This window comes from Mixophyes fleayi, chromosome 9, assembly GCF_038048845.1.
Source record: "Mixophyes fleayi isolate aMixFle1 chromosome 9, aMixFle1.hap1, whole genome shotgun sequence".
Lineage (NCBI taxonomy): Eukaryota > Metazoa > Chordata > Amphibia > Anura > Limnodynastidae > Mixophyes > Mixophyes fleayi.
The window spans coordinates 25,114,201-25,138,181 of NC_134410.1; the positions used below are offsets into that span (position 1 = coordinate 25,114,201).

Sequence of the window (23,981 nt, forward strand, 5' to 3'; positions counted from 1 at the left end):
GAACATTAAAGATGGCCGTTCTGGCTTCACTCACAGTTCCTGCCCATACTACGTCTCCTGCGTGATGACAGCCGGCCGGGATAGAGAGAACATTAAAGATGGCCGTTCTGGCTTCACTCACAGTTCCTGCCCATACTACGTCTCCTGCGTGATGACAGCCGGCCGGGATAGAGAGAACATTAAAGATGGCCGTTCTGGCTTCAGCGTTCTTCCATTGTTATAATGCGTCATGTCTTGTGAGCGAGGTGACTAAAGACTGCAGCTTCGGACAAGTTTACATTGAGTACGTTTCATGTCAGGACCTATACAGTCTCAGTGATTATTTAATTGCTATTTTAGTGTTAATTCCTATATGGCAAGAGAGTTTGACGCGTTTTATGGCTGATTCAGGCTTCTCTCAACCTATTTCTTAGCAAATAGCACCGTATTTATTTTTTAAACTTTACTATCATTGCATTACTATGTATAAAGTTATTTTATTAATTATGATTGTAAATAATAATTATTTTAAATAATATATGAGGGGCGTGATATAACCTGAAAATCTTAGATCAAAGTGGCTGCATTACATGTCTCCCAATATTTATCAATGCCCCTAATTCACCCAAACCCACAACTTTCTGATTAAATTTCACCCATTTCCCTGTAAGTACCGCCTATTTCAGGGTCCACAAATCAGTGCTTTGGGGGGAATGTATGGCATTGGGTGGCACTTATATCCTATACCTATAGTAATGCTTGACAGACTATGTTCAAGTTTGCAAATAATACCATTTTTAGAATGATTCACGTTTAGCCAAATCCTGATTTTATTGCTTAAAACAGCTGAGATTCCAAGTGACGGTACTTGTTAATTACACAGCCGCCACTCGAACATGGCCTCCTCCCGCCTGATATTTCAGTTACCTGACTCCACCTGTGTTTAACAAGTGTCGGAGAACTTTCAGTGCTCATTGAAATTCAACTTTCAAATTCAGCCCCTCCCTGGCCACCAACCACATGTTAGTCACCATCCTGGACTTTCCTCTGACCCCTGTTTGAACAGAAGCTACTGAACTGCAGCCCCCTACCTGCACCATCTCATACTAGGGGATCTATGCACTAACAATATGCGGTACAAGCAAATATGCATCACTGCAAATCACAGTGATGCATATTTGCTTGTACCGCTTCAGTGCATCATACTCTGGGAGCCGAAGAGACCCCTGTGCTGTGATTAGATGGCATTACCTGTCTGCGCAATGCAAAGCTTATCAAATCGTGATACATTGCAAATCCCATAGTAATCTATGGTGAATTTGATGCTGCACGATATTTGCCTAAACTGAGGAGATCTATGTGATCATACTTAAAAGATGCAGAAACAGCTGTTTCCGCATCATTTAAGTGGAAAATTAGCTTGATGCATAGACCCCTACATGTGCTGTCCCTTCTGACCAGGACTGTCTGGCACTGAGGGGCAAGACGTGACTCAAAACTCTATTAGGAACATTTTAAAGGAAAGAAAATGCAGGGGCCCAGTGACCTAAACCAATGTAGCACACTATGGGACCGGACGATGCCCTCCAGCTCAGCCAGCCCCTGACTGCTAATTGTTAGCAGATCAAGGGAGGCACCTTCTTGGAATCAGGATGGTCTGTGTCAAACACTTGTGGGCCGCAAGTACAATATAAGTAAGGGGGACCCCGGCCATCTGCCAATCCGGGGGATTCAGTAAGCTCCGCACCCTGCTCAAGATAACTACAACCTCCCTGGAATGACAAGTGGGCAGAGTTTCATGAGCCACCTGTATAATTAACAAGTGCCCAAGTGTCTGTGTGCCATCGTTTTGTCACCCCAAGACCCTCAATAAAGGATGTACCTGTATATTGTATTGCATATCTGACAATACGAATACCCAAAATACAGATTCCGAGACGCATTTGAGGTCTCTAGCAACACGTTGCACACCTTTGAAATATTACTTTAATTTCATCTCCTACTTCAGGGTTTCCCAAACACAGTCCTCAGGGCTCCCCAACAGTGCAGGTTTTCTGGATCACATCTGACATAATTATACCACCTGTGGATCTGTTACAATGTGTCAGTCAGTAATGAATACACCTGTGCTCCAGCAAGGAGATATGGAAAACCTGCACTGTTGGGGAGCCCTGAGGACTGGGTTTGGGAAACCCTGTCCTACTTGATTTTAATATAGAAATTACTGCAAGGAATTGGATTCTTTATGTATGTATTGTAAAAACAATAGAATAACTATTTCTACACATGCAAAAATGTGGATTCACAAAAAAATGTATTTCCATACTTGCCACATTTAACTTTGAGTTTCGGACAAATGATATTGCTATTCAAGTGCACATAGGTACATAATTATTGTCGGCACGTTGGCTCAGTGGTTAGCACTTCTGCCTCATGAGTTCAATTCCCGACCATGGCCTTATCTGTGTGGAGTATGTATGTTCGCCCCGTGTTTGCGTGGTTTCCTCCCGCGCTCCAAAAACATACTTGTAGGTTAATTGACTGCCATTAAATTTACCTTAGTCTCTCTCTGTCTGTGTGTGTGTATGTTAGGGAATTTAGACTGTAAGCTCCATTTGGGCTTGGACTGATGTGAGTTCTCTGTATAGCGCTGCAGAATTAGTGGTGCTATATAAATAGTTGATGATAATGATAAACAATATAGAACACCGGGCACCTGAAAAGAATTACTGACAAACAAATAAAAACAAATCTAGGCGCTAGATCTAAAAAGAAAAAAAACAGCGAGAGTCAGCTCCTTATGGATGGAGGTGCCAACTCCTTCCAATATTATTCAACCTGAAAAAAACATAATAAGGAGTGCCAGTCACCTTGGTTATATCAAATGCAAATTAAAAGTTAAACAGATATGGCAGAATACACTCAAATTCCTGATAATCATTAAAAATCATTTATTTGACATAAAAACAATAAAATAAATTATGTATATAACTATATTGATATTATCTACAAACTTATTAAATATTGATATCACATATAGAATATGTACAGAAATGTTCCTGAAATCAGACTGTCCTCCACAATACCTCACCCATGTATCATTAATATTTATTTATATAGCGCCAGCATATTCAGTAGCGTTTTACAATTGGGAACAAACAGTAATAAAACAATACTGGCTAATACAGACAGACAGAGGCAAGAGGACCCTGCTCGCAAGCTTACAATCTATAGTACAACATGAACTTGATACATGAGGTTAAGTGGTATTGCATATTGGTCTCGCCAGATTGCAAAGGTGAAAGTTGGTTGAGGAATTTCATAAGCTTGCCTCATGAACAAACATCATTTTTCTTACAGGTTGACAGTCATGTCCTCAAGCGTGAAGATCTTTTTGTAGAAGTAGAGATGGGTCAGTCTGCTCTACATGTCTCATCAGGAAACCTCAACAGTCTGCTTCGATAGTAAGTCATTGTCATTGTCTTGAAGCCTAATACATAGCAGTATAGAGATTTGAGATTACAGTCTAATGGTACAATAGAACCAGGGCTGTCTTAACGCATGGGCATGCTCGGCAGTTGCCCCGGGGCCCCACGAGCATAAGGGCCCCATAGGCTTGCCAACTTTTCAGTATATTATGCTGGATATGGCACTCAGAGGGCCTGATTCATTAATCAAAGTAAGACAAAAAAATGAGTAAGTTTTCTCCTGGAAAAAAACATGTTACAATGCACGGGGTGCAAATTAGTTTATTATTTTGCACATAAGGAAAATACTGTCTGTTTTTTCATGCAGCACACAAATACTTGATAGCTTATTTGTACACTGAAACTTAAAATTGATCTAGGATATGCCCTACCGCAAATATAAATCTGTCATCACATTTTAAATTTACCTCACCCTCCAATGCAACATGGTTTTGCCAAGGGACAAAGTTACTCATTTTTTTTTGCTTCCCTTTCCTTAATGAATTAGGCTCAGATTTTTTATTTGCATGACGGTGACCAACTGTGCAGGAGAACATTCATTTCAAGACTGAAAGTAATATAAAAAAAAATAAGCTTTGCAGCACAATGGGGCAGCAGAGTTTGAACTGGCTTTCACTCATGTATTTAAAATGACATCCTGAAGATCATTGACTTCAAGGCAATTATAAGGCAATTCTCTGCAAAGGAATTTTGCAAATGTTTGTGTTGAACACTTGATTAATAATAAATAATTCATAGTAATTTCGTAATGTGCCATCTCTATCTGTATGATTTACCAACTGAGTACCATTTTTATGTTGAATGTCTTGTTTTTCAATTTCAAGGCTCATGTTATATTGTCCAAACGTTTGTGTTTATTAATCTGTGCTGTACAGCATGTTTTTTAATGTTTAAACACTGATTTTGTTGGAGGTACCAATAAATATAAGCTCAATTTTATCGATAATTTATATTTTTATTCCTGTGAGTGGTTGTGTAGGTAGGTGCCCAGTGCACTATTTTCCCCATTGCTGTTAAGATGGCCCTGTATAGAACTATGGGTTACCAAGATATACTGCACCTTACTTAGGACCCCAAAAGTATGGAGGCATTTTTGTAAGAAATATGCTAGTAATAATTCCTATGTATGTAGTAACTCTGATTTAAAGTTCATGCAAAATGTATTACTCATACTTGCCAACTTTCCCTCGCTGGCTTTAGGATGAACCCCGGTGAGGTGGGCGTGTGTGGGGGTGGTGCTTGTCAAATCGTGTCATTTTGGCCCCACCCCCTAAACGATTTTCACCACTTCGGCCAGTTACAGCAGGGGACAGAGCTAATATGACGTAATATTTGCGTCATTAAGCCCCGTCCCCACCACTTATCTATTGTGGGGGCGAGAACCAGGAGTTTGCTCTGCTCTCCCAGTAGCCCGGGAGGTCTCCCGGACATTCTGGGAGAGTAGGCAACTATGCGTTACAGAAAAGCAGCTAACGAAACTCTAGAGACTGTAGTGTCTTTTACATTTCTGCCTCCATTACTGAAGTCATGTTGTCTTACCTGTCAGTCTTTGATTAAATCTTGGTCTCCATGAAAATGGCCACCTCCATAGGCATCAATACATGGACATAGGACACAATTTCTGAACTGTGTCATCATGCCACAGATGGTGAAGCCTACTACGTCTGGTACTGGCTCAGCATCAGGGAGAATGCCAGACTCTTCAGGGAGTGAGGGAGATCACCCCTATTTCAGGGAGTCTCCCTGACATTCAGGGAATGTTGGCAAGTATGGTATTACTATATGCTTTATCTTGTGGGGGGGTTTCAGACCTATGTTATTAGCTTGTTTACATCCCTAATATCTAATTCCGGTGAGCACTATGCTTTTCTTCAGTATTATGGATAAATTGTGTATGTATTGTTAGAGTGTGCAAACGCACTGATGGTATTTCTTGTGGTAATTAATCTTTCATCTGTTTAAGTTGTGTTGCTACCTTTGAAGAGGTGTTAACAGTGAATAAACACATACCTGTCATACAGTTTTGAAATATCTAAAATGAATATTATAGCCGGAGTAAACACCTTGTTAATAGCATGCATACCAGTATTGGGAGAAATTATCTATAAATCTGTGCCACTCCCTCTCTGTGTCACTAATCTTGTGGTCTTTCCAAGCCAATGAGCTGAAAGCTAGCAGATTGATGATGTCACAGGATGTCACTCAGAAGCAGACTGAGCATGCTCCTTCCAGTACATGGGCTGTTCACACTGTCATTAATACTTATTCTCATTGGCGTTGATTCGTAAGGGACCACCGGCCTCCACAGCACTGGACAGTGGAGGAAGCAGAGCACAACCTTGTTGAGTGGCACCTGTAAGCACCATGGGCGTGACCTAACGACGTGCAACGCTGCAAGTGTAGAGTCGTCGAGAGGAGCACGCCTGAGCGCAAAGAAGAGATGGAGTTTACTGCAATGTTATCAAGCATACGACTTCCACCTCAGCCAGGGACTTTATGTGGCTCCAAATACTGGCAGTTACTTACCTGCATGAGTTGTATTTACCTACCAAGGCCTGTTGTCTTTCTCTTCTTCCAGTTTCACTTACAGAGGTAAGTTAGGAGTGCTTTGTAAGTCACGAATGATGAGATTGACACGTAGGGCCTGATTCATCAAGGTATGTATCTGACGATTTTGTGTGTATAGTATGCAAATTAACTACGCATGGCCAGAACTGGGCCATACATAACTAAACACAGTAATGTTCACTGCATCTACGTAAAAGACACTTACTACAGCCTACGATTTCTGGGAGGGGAAGGGCATCAGTCCGTAGTCAATGTACAGTAAGGGCGTTCCAAACTGGAGCGCACGCAGCCATGTCCGATTCAAGATCTGGGCATCTCAAAGTTACTTGTTTTTCTGACATATATCTTGCTCCCGACAAACAACAAAACCAAATCTCCTACGCGCTAGGTTTAAAAACAATCCAGCGAGAGTCAGCTCCTTATGGATGCCAACTCTTTCCAATACTATTCAACCTAATAAAAAAACACAAGAAGAAGCACCAGTATGATATCCACGTGTCTGCAAATTCAAATATACATCCTGAAGTGTCCAAAGTGTAATTATAACTCCTTAAAACAAGCCAATAGTTGGAAATAGAATGACATATAGTACTTGCCGGGAACAATCACGGTCACCTGTGTATTGCTGCAGATTAGGACACTGATGGTTTATGAAGATTTCCTCGGCACACACTGTGCACAGCTGACTTCAGGACTGAGCGTCCCTCCATGCAAACAGATAGCCAGATAAAATAGATGCCTCTCACACAGTGAATCATGGTGGAGGTTCGTTGCAAGTTTGGGACTGCATTTCATTTCAGCAAATGGAGTTGAAGATTTGGTCAAGTACTTATCCATCATGCAATACCATCAGGGAGGCATCTGATTGGCTCCAAATTTATTCTGCAGCAGGACAAGGACCCCAAACATACAGCCAATGTCATTAAGAACAATCTTCAGCGTAAAGAAGAACAAGGATTCCTGGAAGTGATGATATGGCCCCCACAGAGCCCTGATTTCAACATCATCGAGTCTGTCTGGGATTACATGAAGAGACAGAAGGATTAGAGCAAGCCTACATCCACAGAAGATCTGTGGTTAGTTCTCTGAGATGCTTGGAACAACCTCCCTGTCGAGGTCCTTCAAAACCTGTGTGCTGTGTACCTAGAAGAATTGATGCTGTTTTGAAGGCAAAAGGTGGTGACACCAAATATTAATTTGATTTAGATTTCTCTTCTGTTCATTCACTTTGCATTTTGTTAATTGATAAAAATAATCCATTAACACTTCTATTATTGAAAGCAGTCTTTGCAGGATTTTTTCCACACCTGCCTAAAACTTTTGCACAGTGCGGTATATTCCACATAGGTATTAGACATATCTTCAGTGTCTTGGGTAGTAGAGCAGAGGAGACCTACACCCAAATTCATCAGCGCCCGTGTCTTCAGATCCACTCCTTGGTGAATTTGGGAGTGTGCAGAGCTGATTTATGTGCGTGTTTAAACAAACATTGCGTGTCTTGATGAATCAGTCCCATATAGTATAGTTAGATCATGAGAACAGTGGAATAGGCTTCCAGAAGAGAACCTGGGGGTTGGGGCGGGGGCAATGTATTACAGTTTGGGGAGAACCAGGAGAGGAAGGGACTTGTTTTGGAGAGAATAATTTGTTACGTTAAACAATCTTTCAATTCTTTTCTCCAAAAGTACTACACTATAGCACTAACCTTGTCCTTCTGAACACGCCCCCTCTTATGGCTGGCCACACCCCTTCTGGCAGTTTGTTTCCTTTTCTTTATTTATTATTATTTTTTTGCTTTGCTTCAGTCATTTATGACCATCCTGTATATTTAACCAATGATCTCCAGGAACTATTGCTCTATAAGAAATTTCACAGCTTGGTACTTGATTTTCTGTGTTGCTATTTTTTTATATTCACACTTTAAAGTTAAAACTTTTTTAATTTCCAGTGATTTCTGTTTGCACTACGCTTGTTAAACTTGGTTCCTATTTACAGAATTGGAAACATTTGTAGTTTCCCCATCGCATTAGTAACTTGTTGTTGCGGTTACACAGTTTGAATCTTGATTTTAGTTAGTTGCACTTTGTATAACTGTTTATTTCCTGGCTGGCACCCACTTCCTGTTCAAGGTGATCACATATATTTAAGCCCCCATTACCCCTGTCAACCCTCAGTTCAAATAGCAAGTAGAATAGCTGTGTGTAACATTAATGTAGATGTATGTGTGCTGTGTGTGTAACATTAATGTAGATGTATGTGTGCTGTGTGTGTGTGTGTAACATTAATGTAGATGTATGTGTGCTGTGTGTGTGTGTGTAACATTAATGTAGATGTATGTGTGCTGTGTGTGTGTAACGTTAATGTAGATGTATGTGTGCTGTGTGTGTGTGTGTGTGTAACATTAATGTAGATGTGTGTGTTTGTAACATTAATGAAGATGTATGTGTGCTGTGTGTGTGTGTAACATTAATGTAGATGTATGTGTGCTGTGTGTGTAACATTAATGTAGATATATGTGTGTGTGTGTAACATTAATGTAGATGTATGTGTGCGCTGTGTGTGTGTGTGTGTGTGTAACATTAATGTAGATGTATGTGTGCTGTGTGTGTGTAACATTAATGTAGATGTATGTGTGCTGTGTGTGTAACATTAATGTAGATGTATGTGTGTGTAACATTAATGTAGATGTATGTGTGCTGTGTGTGTGTAACATTAATGTAGATGTATGTGTGCTGTGTGTGTAACATTAATGTAGATGTAGATGTATGTGTGCTGTGTGTGTAACATTAATGTAGATGTATGTGTGCTGTGTGTGTGTGTGTAACATTAATGTAGATGTATGTGTGCTGTGTGTGTGTAACATTAATGTAGATGTATGTGTGCTGTGTGTGTGTGTGTAACATTAATGTAGATGTATGTGTGTGTGTGTGTGTGTGTGTGTAACATTAATGTAGATGTATGTGTGCTGTGTGTGTGTGTGTAACATTAATGTAGATGTATGTGTGTGTGTGTGTAACATTAATGTAGATGTATGTGTGCTGTGTGTGTGTGTGTAACATTAATGTAGATGTATGTGTGCTGTGTGTGTGTAACGTTAATGTAGATGTATGTGTGCTGTGTGTGTGTGTGTGTGTGTGTGTAACATTAATGTAGATGTGTGTGTGTGTAACATTAATGTAGATGTATGTGTGCTGTGTGTGTAACATTAATGTAGATGTATGTGTGCTGTGTGTGTGTGTGTAACATTAATGTAGATGTATGTGTGCTGTGTGTGTGTAACGTTAATGTAGATGTATGTGTGCTGTGTGTGTAACATTAATGTAGATGTATGTGTGTGTGTGTAACATTAATGTAGATGTATGTGTGCTGTGTGTGTGTGTGTGTAACATTAATGTAGATGTATGTGTGCTGTGTGTGTGTAACATTAATGTAGATGTATGTGTGCTGTGTGTAACATTAATGTAGATGTATGTGTGCTGTGTGTGTGTGTGTGTGTAACATTAATGTAGATGTATGTGTGCTGTGTGTGTGTAACATTAATGTAGATGTATGTGTGCTGTGTGTGTGTAACATTAATGTAGATGTATGTGTGCTGTGTGTGTAACATTAATGTAGATGTATGTGTGTGTAACATTAATGTAGATGTATGTGTGCTGTGTGTGTGTAACATTAATGTAGATGTATGTGTGCTGTGTGTGTGTGTGTGTAACATTAATGTAGATGTATGTGTGCTGTGTGTGTGTGTGTAACATTAATGTAGATGTATGTGTGCTGTGTGTGTGTAACATTAATGTAGATGTATGTGTGCTGTGTGTGTGTGTGTAACATTAATGTAGATGTATGTGTGTGTGTGTGTGTGTGTGTGTGTGTGTAACATTAATGTAGATGTATGTGTGCTGTGTGTGTGTGTGTAACATTAATGTAGATGTATGTGTGTGTGTGTGTAACATTAATGTAGATGTATGTGTGCTGTGTGTGTGTGTGTAACATTAATGTAGATGTATGTGTGCTGTGTGTGTGTAACGTTAATGTAGATGTATGTGTGCTGTGTGTGTGTGTGTGTGTGTAACATTAATGTAGATGTGTGTGTGTGTAACATTAATGTAGATGTGTGTGTAACATTAATGAAGATGTATGTGTGCTGTGTGTGTGTGTAACATTAATGTAGATGTATGTGTGCTGTGTGTGTAACATTAATGTAGATATATGTGTGTGTGTGTAACATTAATGTAGATGTATGTGTGCTGTGTGTGTGTAACATTAATGTAGATGTATGTGCGCTGTGTGTGTAACATTAATGTAGATGTATGTGCGCCGTGTGTGTGTGTGTAACATTAATGTAGATGTATGTGTGTGTGTGTGTGTAACATTAATGTAGATGTATGTGTGCTGTGTGTGTGTGTGTAACATTAATGTAGATGTATGTGTGCTGTGTGTGTGTGTGTAACATTAATGTAGATGTATGTGTGCTGTGTGTGTGTAACGTTAATGTAGATGTATGTGTGCTGTGTGTGTGTGTGTGTGTGTGTAACATTAATGTAGATGTGTGTGTGTGTGTAACATTAATGAAGATGTATGTGTGCTGTGTGTGTGTGTAACATTAATGTAGATGTATGTGTGCTGTGTGTGTAACATTAATGTAGATATATGTGTGTGTGTGTAACATTAATGTAGATGTATGTGTGCGCTGTGTGTGTGTGTGTGTAACATTAATGTAGATGTATGTGTGCTGTGTGTGTGTAACATTAATGTAGATGTATGTGTGCTGTGTGTGTAACATTAATGTAGATGTATGTGTGCTGTGTGTGTGTAACATTAATGTAGATGTATGTGTGCTGTGTGTGTAACATTAATGTAGATGTAGATGTATGTGTGCTGTGTGTGTAACATTAATGTAGATGTATGTGTGCTGTGTGTGTGTGTGTAACATTAATGTAGATGTATGTGTGCTGTGTGTGTGTAACATTAATGTAGATGTATGTGTGCTGTGTGTGTGTGTGTAACATTAATGTAGATGTATGTGTGTGTGTGTGTGTGTGTGTGTAACATTAATGTAGATGTATGTGTGCTGTGTGTGTGTGTGTAACATTAATGTAGATGTATGTGTGTGTGTGTGTAACATTAATGTAGATGTATGTGTGCTGTGTGTGTGTGTGTGTAACATTAATGTAGATGTATGTGTGCTGTGTGTGTGTAACGTTAATGTAGATGTATGTGTGCTGTGTGTGTGTGTGTGTGTGTGTGTAACATTAATGTAGATGTGTGTGTGTGTAACATTAATGTAGATGTATGTGTGCTGTGTGTGTAACATTAATGTAGATGTATGTGTGCTGTGTGTGTGTGTGTGTGTAACATTAATGTAGATGTATGTGTGCTGTGTGTGTGTAACGTTAATGTAGATGTATGTGTGCTGTGTGTGTAACATTAATGTAGATGTATGTGTGTGTGTGTAACATTAATGTAGATGTATGTGTGCTGTGTGTGTGTGTGTGTAACATTAATGTAGATGTATGTGTGCTGTGTGTGTGTAACATTAATGTAGATGTATGTGTGCTGTGTGTAACATTAATGTAGATGTATGTGTGCTGTGTGTGTGTGTGTGTGTGTGTAACATTAATGTAGATGTATGTGTGCTGTGTGTGTGTAACATTAATGTAGATGTATGTGTGCTGTGTGTGTGTAACATTAATGTAGATGTATGTGCGCCGTGTGTGTGTAACATTAATGTAGATGTATGTGTGCTGTGTGTGTGTAACATTAATGTAGATGCATGTGCTGTGTGTGTGTAACATTAATGTAGATGCATGTGCACTGTGTGTGTAACATTAATGTAGATGTATGTGCGCTGTGTGTGTGTGACATTAATGTAGATGTATGTGCACCGTGTGTGTAACATTAATGTAGATGTATGTGCGCCGTGTGTGTAACATTTATGTAGATGTATGTGCTCTGTGTGTGTGTAACATTAATGTAGATGTATGTGCTGTGTGTGTGTAACATTAATGTAGATGTATGTGTGCTGTGTGTGTAACATTAATGTAGATGTATGTGCGCTGTGTGTGTGTGACATTAATGTAGATGTATGTGCACCGTGTGTGTAACATTAATGTAGATGTATGTGCGCCGTGTGTGTAACATTTATGTAGATGTATGTGCTCTGTGTGTGTGTAACATTAATGTAGATGTATGTGCTGTGTGTGTGTAACATTAATGTAGATGTATGTGCGCTATATGTGTGCTGTAGACATTGTTTGAAGCTATATATAAGCAAATCTTCAAATCTTCTTTGCATACTTTGCTACAAGTCTTACTACATTTTACAGCAATAGATTAGTTAGGGTGAGTTAGAGGAGAAGCCATATCTTGGGCAGAGGAAAATGAAAAATGGGTACGAGAAAAGGAAGAAACGGGCATCCAGTTTTATTTGTACCCCAAAATATCTGATGGCAGCCCTGCTCTGTGATCCGGTCACCTGAGCTGAGTGCTGAACAGCCGGATCTGTTCAGTTTGTTCACACACTTGCAGGGTCAAATTGGAAACGGATCCTGTCATTAGGCCCAAATGGGCAGCTTAAGGGCATAGATCATAGTTGCCGACTTTGTGACTCAGTCCTCCGGGAGGACAGGTCACGTGATAGGGGTAGGAAGGGGCGTGGCAATGTCTATTGCGTCACCATAGCCATGCCCCCTCTATAAAATATCTAAATTGACAGCATTGAATAACGGGTGTGGGGCTTAATGACAAGATTAAGCCCCGGCCCTGATATTCAGTGCCATGAATTTCGGCATTTTTTAGGATCCAGGAGGGTTGCCTACTCTTCTGGGAGTCTGGGAGGACTCCCCGAAATTAGGGAGCCTCCCAGAAATTCCGGGAGAGTAGGCAAGTATGGCATAGATGCCTACTGTCCCGGAATGTCCGGGAGACTCTTGAAATTCTGGGCATTCTCTCGGACTCCCTGGAGAGCAGGGCAACCTCCCTCATCCTACCACTTCCTTATCGAAGTGGGTGGGGGGGTGAGCCCTAGTGAAGCAATTAACAGGGAATCGCATCATCCTGACCATGCCCCCTGCTTCAATAGGCCGAACACGGTGTCATTTAGCAGAGGGGGCGGGGCCTCACGAAGTAATTCACCTGTTCACGCCCACAGGACATACTGACTGACTAGACATTTCTGGGTGCCACATACACACATGAGGCTTTGACAGGGGATTCCGGCCTCTTCTGCTGAAGTCCCTCTAATAACTCCTCCCCCTGCTTCTATGGTAGTTTCACCTTGGTCATAGCTGCTACTTTGCAGGACCTCACACATGAAACAGTCAGCGATTTGCATGCTATTATAACAATAATAAAATATGTAATGTTGCATGTTGTGGGGAAAATCATATAACTGACATGCGTGTTTTGATGAAAAAAGCTGTAGTTATGGCAGAATAAAAATACTTTGTGCACTATACTATAAAAACATATAGATGTGTTTTTAGTACAAAGAAAATATAAATAATTAGAAGCTCATTTCCATGATACGGGTCTCGGTGGTTCCCCATTTGCTACACAGATGGGGATGGGTTGCAGGTAAAGTTAAGAAAAAAAAGGAAGATGCGTAACAGTCCTCTTTGTAACAATAGTATATCCTCATTGCGTCCTCTACAAGTATTAGGCAGGGTACACACTACAGGCCGATGGTTATGACAAATGAAGAGCACACATCTGACTGTAAAATCGTGTAAAACGTGTATAGTGTGTACACATGAACCAGCTGCTGATCAGGAATTTCAGTCGTTGGTAAAATCGTTAACGATATTGCATTGGGAGAAATTTTCTGTAGTGTATATTGGTGTTGCCATAGGAAAGAATATGACATATATATATGAACCAAGAATACATCATACATTATTATTTGCAGTATTTTAATCTATGTATAGCAAACTTTACTTTGTTTAAAGGGACATTGCCCTGAAACAATCTTTGGTGTGCAGTGGTCTTCCCATTTATGAGGTGCTTCATTCAAAATACTTTTTACTGCAAAATTTCAAGAAAATATCCTGCAATTTGACTGCCCACGTTACACTATTCACAATCGTAATTAGGCTTTGTTTTAAACTTCTCTCTTAACATCTTAATAAAATATTAAATTTTAAAATGCAAACTAGTGGCCAACTCTCAGCCTGTGGTACATATTTGTTGTCACTAGATGGCAGTATGCACCATACTCCACTATCATACTGTCAGTATTTCCACTTACAGGGTTTTTCCCAATGTTCCGCAATATTTCTACTTACAGGATTCTTTTTCCAAGTATTCCCCGGTCCCCTGTAGTTACTTTTCCTGTTACATTTATATATATACCAAAATGTTTTAAGTACCCATTTTGACTGGGAAATTTACAGGGAAATTTGAGATTTTTACCAGGAAAAAACAAGTTTTGACCAGTAAATCTGAAATTTGGAAACACTGATCCCAGTAAATCCAGCTTCACCAGACCCCTTGCTCCTCTCCCTGCAATCTGCAGTTAAGATTCCTCATCCACTTAAATACTTTTTAAAGTCCTAAAGTGTTCAGCTTTAATACTCTATGTAACCAAATTCATCAAGTCAAACTCTAAATCTTTGTAACAGTCAAATTTAATTCACATTAGGCAAGGCATGTTTTCCTAATATAAAGACTAACACCTAACAGGAGAAGTTAACAGCTTCAATAAATATATGTGTTTTAGCTAAAAATATACATATATAAACACTTTAGATTGTATTTTACATAAAAGAATCACCTAATTGACTTCTCTGCTGACTAGATATACCAGTAGAGAGCGTAACCGACAGCACCTCTCCTTTCTGTTCCGACAAGTTTATATCATATTTGCCCATTCTCCCAGAATATCCAGGAGACTCCCGAATTACGGGTAGGTCTCCCGGGAGAGCAGGCAACTCTCCCAAATCCTGCAATTCGGCAGCCAAAATGACGCGATTCCTGGTGAATCGTCATTTTTGGCCCCACCAGCAAAATGGTGATGAGGGCGGAGCCAGAATGACATGATTGAACAAGGCGCCACAGATTCCCTAGCTCCGGATACAGAAGCAAGTAAAAAATAGATGATGTAATACACATAAGTAGCACAGATGAGTGTGACAGGACATACAAGGGAGTCAGACAGTAGACTTAGGTAGAGAGGACCCTGCCCGTGAGAGCTTACATGCTAGAGGGAGGGGTGGTGAGAGACAGTAGGACCAACTGGGAGAAAACATAGATGCCAGACGAGGAAGAGGAGGTGATGAATAAGATGGTCAGGAGGTGCTAGAATAGGTCAGTTTGAAGGACTGAAGGTTGGGGGACAGACGAGTGAGGCAGGGTAGGGAGTTCCAAAGAATGGGGGCAGCACAGCAGAAGTCTTGGAGGCCACCATGGGAGGAGGTAATGAGAGGTGAATTGAGACGGAGGTCAGAGGGAGAGTAGAGTGGTTGGATGGGCATGTACCTCGAGACAAGGTCAGAGATGTAAGGGAAAAAAGTGTTTATCTGGCTCTGTACGTGAAGGTAAGAAGCTTGAACTAAATTCTGAAACAGATAGGGAGCCAACTAAGGGATTTACGCAGAGCCAACTAAGGGATTTACGCAGAGAAGTAACGGAAGAAGAGAGACGGGAGATGAAGATGAGCCTAGCCGCAGCATTCTGTATGGATTAAAGATCAGAAAGATGAGAAACAGGAATACCAGTGAGAAGGAGATTGCAATAGTCAAGATGAGTGAATGGACCAGGATTTTGGTTACTTCCTGAGAGAGGAAGGGACAGAGGGACTGGATATGAGGGGTAAAGCTGAGGGCAGAGTCAAGGGTGACTCCAAGGCAGCGGGCTTGGGTGAGTAATGTTGTCAACCAAAAGGGAGATATCGGGAGGGACAGCAACATTGGCCGGAGGAAAGATGATGAGCTCGGGTTTGGAGATGTTGAGATCGAGGAAGTGCTGTGACATCCAGATTGTTACAGCAGAGAGACATCTCCTTGTGTTCATGTAAGTTTCCTCTTGGTGCTCCAGTATCCACCCACGGGTCAAATACACACTAGTAGATTACTGGCTTCTAACTAGATCTACCCTGGTGTATTCGTGGCAGAATAATTAAATTGTTTGATAGCTCCATTAGGGATAGACTGATGTGTCTGAATATAGTTCTCTGACTTTAAAGTTCTGCTCTATATTGTATGTAAAAGATGATTACTGTAGTATTGTAATCATCACATTCCCTAAATCTACCACCAGGGGTCAGGCCAGGATAATGGCAAAATATTATATTGTTCTTTACCAGCTCAACAGTCACTGGAGATTATTTACTAGCAAAATTTAATAGCAACCAATCAGACTTTTGCTTTCATTGCCTAATTTGCACTAGATCAATCAAAACTAAATGATGATTGTTATCAGCACTTTTAATCTTCACTAGTAATAGCCAATAGTAGTTTCTGTACTGGACCTGTGCTATGTCTACACATCACAGTGTAAATGTTATAATATATTTACTGGACCTCAGCTGTGTGTACTGATGTCAAGGTGTAGTAGGGTCTGTACTGAGCTTAGGCTATGATACATGTTATGTTATGAATTTCAGGCCTTCCGGGAGAGCGGGCCTTTCTCCTAGATCCCCGCCACCTTCCTAGGGACAGAGGCCTCAGTGATGTGATTTGCGGTACCACGCCCCCCTGCATGTCAGCAGTGACGCAAACACAGCATTTCACTATTTGGGTGGCATAAAATAACACCCCCATACACCTATACACACACTCACACTTTCTTTCCTTTTTTTTTTTTTTAAAAAAAAGGTTTTTTATTGGCGTAACAAGAAAACAAAGTGGTATAGGGCACAAAATGCGGTACAAAAGTATTCAATGAATCCAGACACATAAAGAAGTGACAATATGTAGACTCTAAAGTACAATCTTAGAAAAAAAACAAGCATGAACAATACTTTGCAGATACCCCCCTGCCTTGCACTTGCCATTTGATCCCAGAGGGAAAAGTTGTCAAGTATAGTCTGCACTGGGCTGTGTGTATACATGTCATGGTGTTATAGTATATATAATGGACCTGGGCTGTGTGTATACATGTCATGGTGTTATAGTATATATAATGGACCTGGGCTGTGTGTGTATATATGTCATGGTGTTATAGTATATATAATGGACCTGGGCTGTGTGTATACATGTCATGGTGTTATAGTATATATAATGGACCTGGGCTGTGTGTATACATGTCATGGTGTTATAGTATATATAATGGACCTGGGCTGTGTGTATACATGTCATAGTGTTATAGTATATATAATGGACCTGGGCTGTGTGTGTATACATGTCATGGTGTTATAGTATATATAATGGACCTGGGCTGTGTGTATACATGTCATGGTGTTATAGTATATATAATGGACCTGGGCTGGGTGTATACATGCCATGGTGTTATAGTATATATAATGGACCTGGGCTGGGTGTATACATGTCATGGTGTTATAGTGTATATAATGGACTTGGGCTGTGTGTATACATGTCATGTTGTTATAGTAAATATAATGGACCTGGGCTGTGTGTATACATGTCATGGTGTTATAGTATATATAATGGACCTGGGCTGGGTCTATACATGTCATGGTGTTATAGTATATATAATGGACCTGGGCTGTGTGTATACATGTCATGGTGTTATAGTATATATAATGGACCTGGGCTGTGTGTATACATGTCATGGTGTTATAGTATATATAATGGACCTGGGCTGTGTGTGTATACATGTCATGGTGTTATAGTATATATAATGGACCTGGGCTGTGTGTATACATGTCATGGTGTTATAGTATATATAATGGACCTGGGCTGGGTGTATACATGTCATGGTGTTATAGTATATATAATGGACCTGGGCTGGGTGTATACATGCCATGGTGTTATAGTATATATAATGGACCTGGGCTGTGTGTATACATGTCATGGTGTTATAGTATATATAATGGACCTGGGCTGGGTGTATACATGTCATGGTGTTATAGTATATATAATGGACCTGGGCTGTGTGTATACATGTCATGGTGTTATAGTATATATAATGGACCTGGGCTGTGTGTATACATGTCATGGTGTTATAGTATATATAATGGTCCAGGGCTGTGTGTATACATGTCATGGTGTTATAGTATATATAATGGTCCTGGGCTGTGTGTATACATGTCATGGTGTTATAGTATATATAATGGTCCTGGGCTGTGTGTATACATGTCATGGTGTTATAGTATATATAATGGGCCTGGGCTGGGTGTATACATGTCATGGTGTTATAGTATATATAATGGACCTGGGCTGTGTGTATACATGTCATGGTGTTATAGTATATATAATGGACCTGGGCTGTGTGTATACATGTCATGGTGTTATAGTATATATAATGGACCTGGGCTGTGTGTATACATGTCATGGTGTTATAGTATATATAATGGACCTGGGCTGGGTGTATACATGTCATGGTGTTATAGTATATATAATGGTCCTGGGCTGGGTGTATACATGTCATGGTGTTATAGTATATATAATGGACCTGGGCTGGGTGTATACATGTCATGGTGTTATAGAATATATAATGGACCTGGGCTGTGTATATACATGTCATGATGTTATAGTATATATAATGGACCTGGGCTGTGTGTATACATGTCATGGTGTTATAGTATATATAATGGACCTGGGCTGTCTGTATACATGTCATGGTGTTATAGTATATATAATGACCTGGGCTGTGTGTATACATGTCATGGTGTTATAGTATATATGTAATGACCCTGGGCTGTGTGTATGTAAAGGTGTAGTAGAGTCAGTGTTGGATCTGCCCGCAGGTATTATCCCTTTGCTGTGTATACATATTTAGTAGTGTAAGGGGAGTCTGCCCCTGTACTCTGTAGTAACAGAACTGTACATTGTAGGGTGGAAGGGGGGTTTCGGGAATGTCCCATGCCGGATGCTCCTTGATGACTATTAATCTCTTCTGTCATCTGCCTTTGTGTAGTTGGTGCAGGATCTTTGGGATTAGGGAGGGGTGTTATGTTACCTCTGATTGAGGAGCTCCTGAAAAATGACAGGAAATACAGAATAAAGCAAATCCCTCTAAACTTAGCTGGGGATCTAAGGAACAGCCCTTCGCTACCGCCTCAGATAATGCATTTGTTTTATTAGCTTTAAATAATGTCTTGTGTTTCCTGTATGACGTGATCTATTAAAGGGCCTCGTTTACAGTTGGGTGTATGCCAATTTTATTTTGGCATAAGAAACACATTTCAGTACTGCGCATGTGCACGAAAAACTGCCCGTATCAAGATTTATGCTTATGGCAGACTTGCGCCCCCCTTTCTCCTGAAGAGGCGGAATGGGGGGTACGTAAGACCAAGCTGAGTTCAGTAAGGACATGTTCCCATCAGTGTGACCTAATTAGACATGGACACATCCCCAGGAGAGTCATATCTCTTGTGGGTACTGGAGAACTGGTACAAAGATACACAATGATGACTGTCAGCAGCCCTATCTAGACCAGTGGGGGGCAACAGGCGACCCCGGGACAACATACAGCCCTCTGAGCCTTCACCTGTGGCCCCTGCTCCTTCCTGCTTTATTGTCAGATGTGTTTGTTATAGCTTGTAAGACTTGTTTAAGATGCCTATTGATATATTATTACAGATAGGTGTCTCTTTGATTAACTGCATTGTTTTAACTTATTACTGAGACTAAGGGTAATGTGTGGCCCTATAGACTTTTTGAGGGCCGCGTAATGGGGTAAAGTTATCAGGTTGCCCATCACTGATCTATCCACTTCTGAATGGCTGATTCCGTATCAACCCCTCCAGCTGACAGTACTTAATTCATTAGCATTGCGGCTGTATTATATGAAGTCACAGCATTCCATTTGGACTAATATAGAGAAGATTTCCCATTGTATTTTTAAAGAGGTAAACAATAGATGTGGGGGTGGGAGTTTGTGTTTAATTAAATTTGTGTATGGAAAATGTGACTTTTACTTTTTTCACATTTATTAATAACAGACAGACACTTTTCTCTCTTCTCTATATAACACTTCATTACATTGTGTAGAAACAGAGAAATGTGACTTTTGCACTTACTACTAACACTGACGATGTCTTTGCTGCCACTAGACGTAAGTTGGCGCAAATGTTGCTATTGTTTGGACGCATCTCAACATACACACATGCGCTTTTTTTATAACATCTTTTTCAGAGTATGTTCGGAGCACAAATGAGTAGAACACTAAACAAAGCCTAAAAATGTGTATAATATATTCATTTATTGATTGGCATGGTGGCATGTTTCATTGAAAACGTTGCGCATACCTAGAACCTTCATACTATATATAACAGAGCTGCTTTACTTTTTTCTTGGTAGAACTTTTTGAGTTAGAGAACATTGCAATTTCCTCCTACCAGTGATGGGCTGGTTTCTGAAGATTATCGTCCCCCCAGCCATCCTGCACGGCCTTTAATCCCCTGAGATAAAGGCCCGAAGCTGCATGAAATGTCACAGTGCATATGGTTTATATTAAGAGTACTGTTTACTGTAACATTCACTTGGAAGTGCACGTGTGTAAGCAATATGGTTTGTACTGTTCTGCACTGCACATCATTTTATCAGTGCAAGGACGTTCAGCATCGTATTCTAACATGAAAACAAAATACTGGTCGCTGATCATACTGATGTCTGTCGCTCTGGTATATCACATACATGTAATCTTGTATATCTCCCAGTCATGCTCATATCTGAACAGTAACTTAATGTTTCTGTGCGCTCCTGTTCTGCCTACATACAGTCATGCAACCTGACAACGCATAACCCTGCTGCCCCTCCAGGAACTGTCAGCATGTGTGCATTGCCACAAGGCTCTGTGCTATGGTTATTTCTAAATACAGCATCCAGTTCAGCCGCTCCCTGCAGGAGCCTCTGTTGTTAAGCTCCACTCTCCAGCTATATGCAAAATGTGTCTGCAGTAAACAGATTTAAAGCTTAAAGTTTTGAATGTTCATCTCCTTTAGTGAGTTACTGTTTTGGGTCATTGGACGATTCCTTTCCTAGGTATACACAGCACATCTGTGGGATGCTTTCTGATTATCTCCGCTTGCTCTGCATTACTATGGGGTCTTTCACATATGTTTTCCAGCTTATCCTATACAAGTAGATAATCCTTGCATGTATTCCAGCTGGCCCTATACATCAAGGGGATCCTTTTAAGTTTTCCCACTCACCCTATAGATCAGCAGATCTATAGGGTGAGTCTTTTTATGTATTCAAAACTCACCCTACACATCAAGTGAGTCCTTGTATGTATTCCAGCTCACCCTACATATCAAGTGGATCTTTGTATATATACCAGATCACCCTACATATCAAGCGGATCCTTGTATGTTTTCCAGCTCACCCTACATATCAAGCGGATCCTTGTATATTTTTCAGATCACCCTACACATTAAGCAGATCCTTGTATATATCCCAGATCACCCTACACATCAAGCTAATCCTTGTATGTATCCCAGATCACCCTACACATTAAGTGGAACATTGTATGTATTCCAGATCACCCTACATGTCAAGCTGATCCTTGTATATATCCCAGATCACCCTACACATCAAGCTTATCCTTGTATGTATCCCAGATCACCCTACACATTAAGCGGAACATTGTATGTATTCCAGATCACCCTACATGTCAAGCTGATCCTTGTATATATCCCAGATCACCCTACACATCAAGCTGATCCTTGTATATATCCCAGATCACTCTACACATCAAGCTGATCCTTGTATGTATCCCAGATCACCCTACACATTAAGCGGATCATTGTATGTATTTCAGATCACCCTACATGTCAAACTGATCCTTGTATATATCCCAGATCACCCTACACATCAAGCTGATCCTTGTATGCATCCTAGATCACCCTACACATCAAGTGGATTTTTTTATGTATTCCTGTTCACTATCCCATTAGTAGTATTATTAGTGCATGTATTTCTGCTCACTATCCCGTTAGTAGTATCATTAGTGCATGTATTCCTGCTCACTATCGCATTAGTAGTATCATTAGTGCATGTATTCCTGCTCACTATCCCATTAGTAGTATTATTAGTGCATGTTTTCCTGCTCACTATCCCATTAGTAGTATTATTAGTGCATGTATTCCTGCTCACTATCCCATTAGTGCATGTATTCCTGCTCACTATCCCGTTAGTAGTATCATTAGTGCATGTATTCCTGCTCACTATCCCATTAGTAGTATTATTAGTGCATGTATTCCTGCTCACTATCCCATTAGTAGTATTATTAGTGCATGTATTCCTGCTCACTATCCCATTAGTAGTATTATTAGTGCATGTATTCCTGCTCACTATCCCATTAGTAGTATTATGAGTGCATGTATTCCTGCTCACTATCACATTAATAGTATTATAAGTGCATGTATTCCTGCTCACTATCCCATTAGTAGTATTATTAGTGCATGTGTTCCTGCTCACTATCCCATTAGTAGTATTATTAGGGCATGTGTTCCTGCTCACTATCCCATTAATAGTATTATAAGTGCATGTATTCCTGCTCAGGGAACCCTTCAATGCTTTCCAGCTCATCCTAAAAATCCATTAGGTCCTTGTACGTATGTATATCCTTACTGCATGTACTCCAACCACCCTACATATCATCGATATTGTTTATGTATTCCAACTAATTCTACACGTCACGGGGATCCTTGTATGTATTCCAGCTCACCTTATACAATTATAGGACATCTCTCTTCAGTATGCCAGCTCACCCTACACATCAATAGCATACTTATTGTATGTGCAGACTTTCCAGTGAAGTACAATGGAGTAGTCAGAAAAGTAGTGATTCATTCTGGATGACAGATCTTCACAACAAACATTATCTCAGGGGCCCTGTACACTGTTGTGCGCCCCAGGGCCAATGAGTAACAAAGCTGGTACCAGGGATACCACTAAAGTTTATTTTCTAGCCAGGTCATACTCACTAGTTTCTGACATCACCTGTGGAACAGAGATCCCAGGATTATCACTGAGATCGCTGATCCGCCTGTGTCTGAATTCTATATAGCACTATACATTTGTTTTATTCTTAGAATAAGGGGGTGGCTTATCTCTGGCGTTACTTTACCATGTGCAGTCAAATTTCTATTGGACAAGAGTTAAACTAAATTATATTTTATTTATAGCCGTATTCCACAGTGCTCTATAGCCAGAGCACTTTATTCAGGCATATCAGTTCTCAGCAGAGTTTACAGTCTAATCTCTCTAACACAAGCCTCACAGTATTAATTTTGAAAACGAAATCCCAGACAAAAATATATATTAAAAAAATTATATTTGCCAATTGAATAATGACTGTACAGTTTAGCAGCATCAATATATAATGTGACTGCACACAATCATCATCATCTATTTATATAGCGCCAACATATTCCGTAGTGCTTTACAATTGGGGACAAACATAGTAAACTAATTAGCAAACTGGGTAAAACAGACAAAGAGGGGAGAAGGCCCTGCTCGCAGGCTTACAATCTATGGGACAATGGGAGTTTGACACATGAGGCTAAGTCTACATTTTGCATTTCGGCCCAGCCAGACTGCAAAGGTAAAAGTGACTCATAAGCTAAATGATCCTGTTGGTCAGGGGGTAGTTGTCTTGTGTGAAATTGTGTAACGGGTGGTAATAGGGTAATGTAGTGAGATTAAGAGGGTGGTTGAGGAATATTATAAGCTTGTCTGAAGAGGTGGGTTTTCAGAGAACGCTTGAAAGTTGGTAGACCAGAGGAGAGTCTTATTGTGCGAGGGAGAGAATTCCATAAAGTGGGTGCAGCCCGAATAAAGTCCTGTAACCGGGAATGGGCGGATGTAATGAGGGTGGATGAGA

The 23,981-nt window shown here is 40.2% G+C and overlaps 1 protein-coding gene across 1 annotated transcript in view; it reads left to right on the forward strand.

Moving 5' to 3' along the window:
* The first annotated feature begins 193 nt into the window (after positions 1 to 193).
* ACTMAP (actin maturation protease) overlaps positions 194 to 23,981 on the forward strand; it is a 125,757-nt gene continuing 101,969 nt past the window's right edge. The window contains exons 1-2 of the mRNA XM_075187023.1: positions 194 to 283; positions 3,340 to 3,443. Coding sequence (XP_075043124.1) covers positions 3,407 to 3,443 — 37 coding nt within the window. The 5' untranslated portion in view covers positions 194 to 283; positions 3,340 to 3,406. The remainder of the gene's footprint in view (positions 284 to 3,339; positions 3,444 to 23,981) is intronic.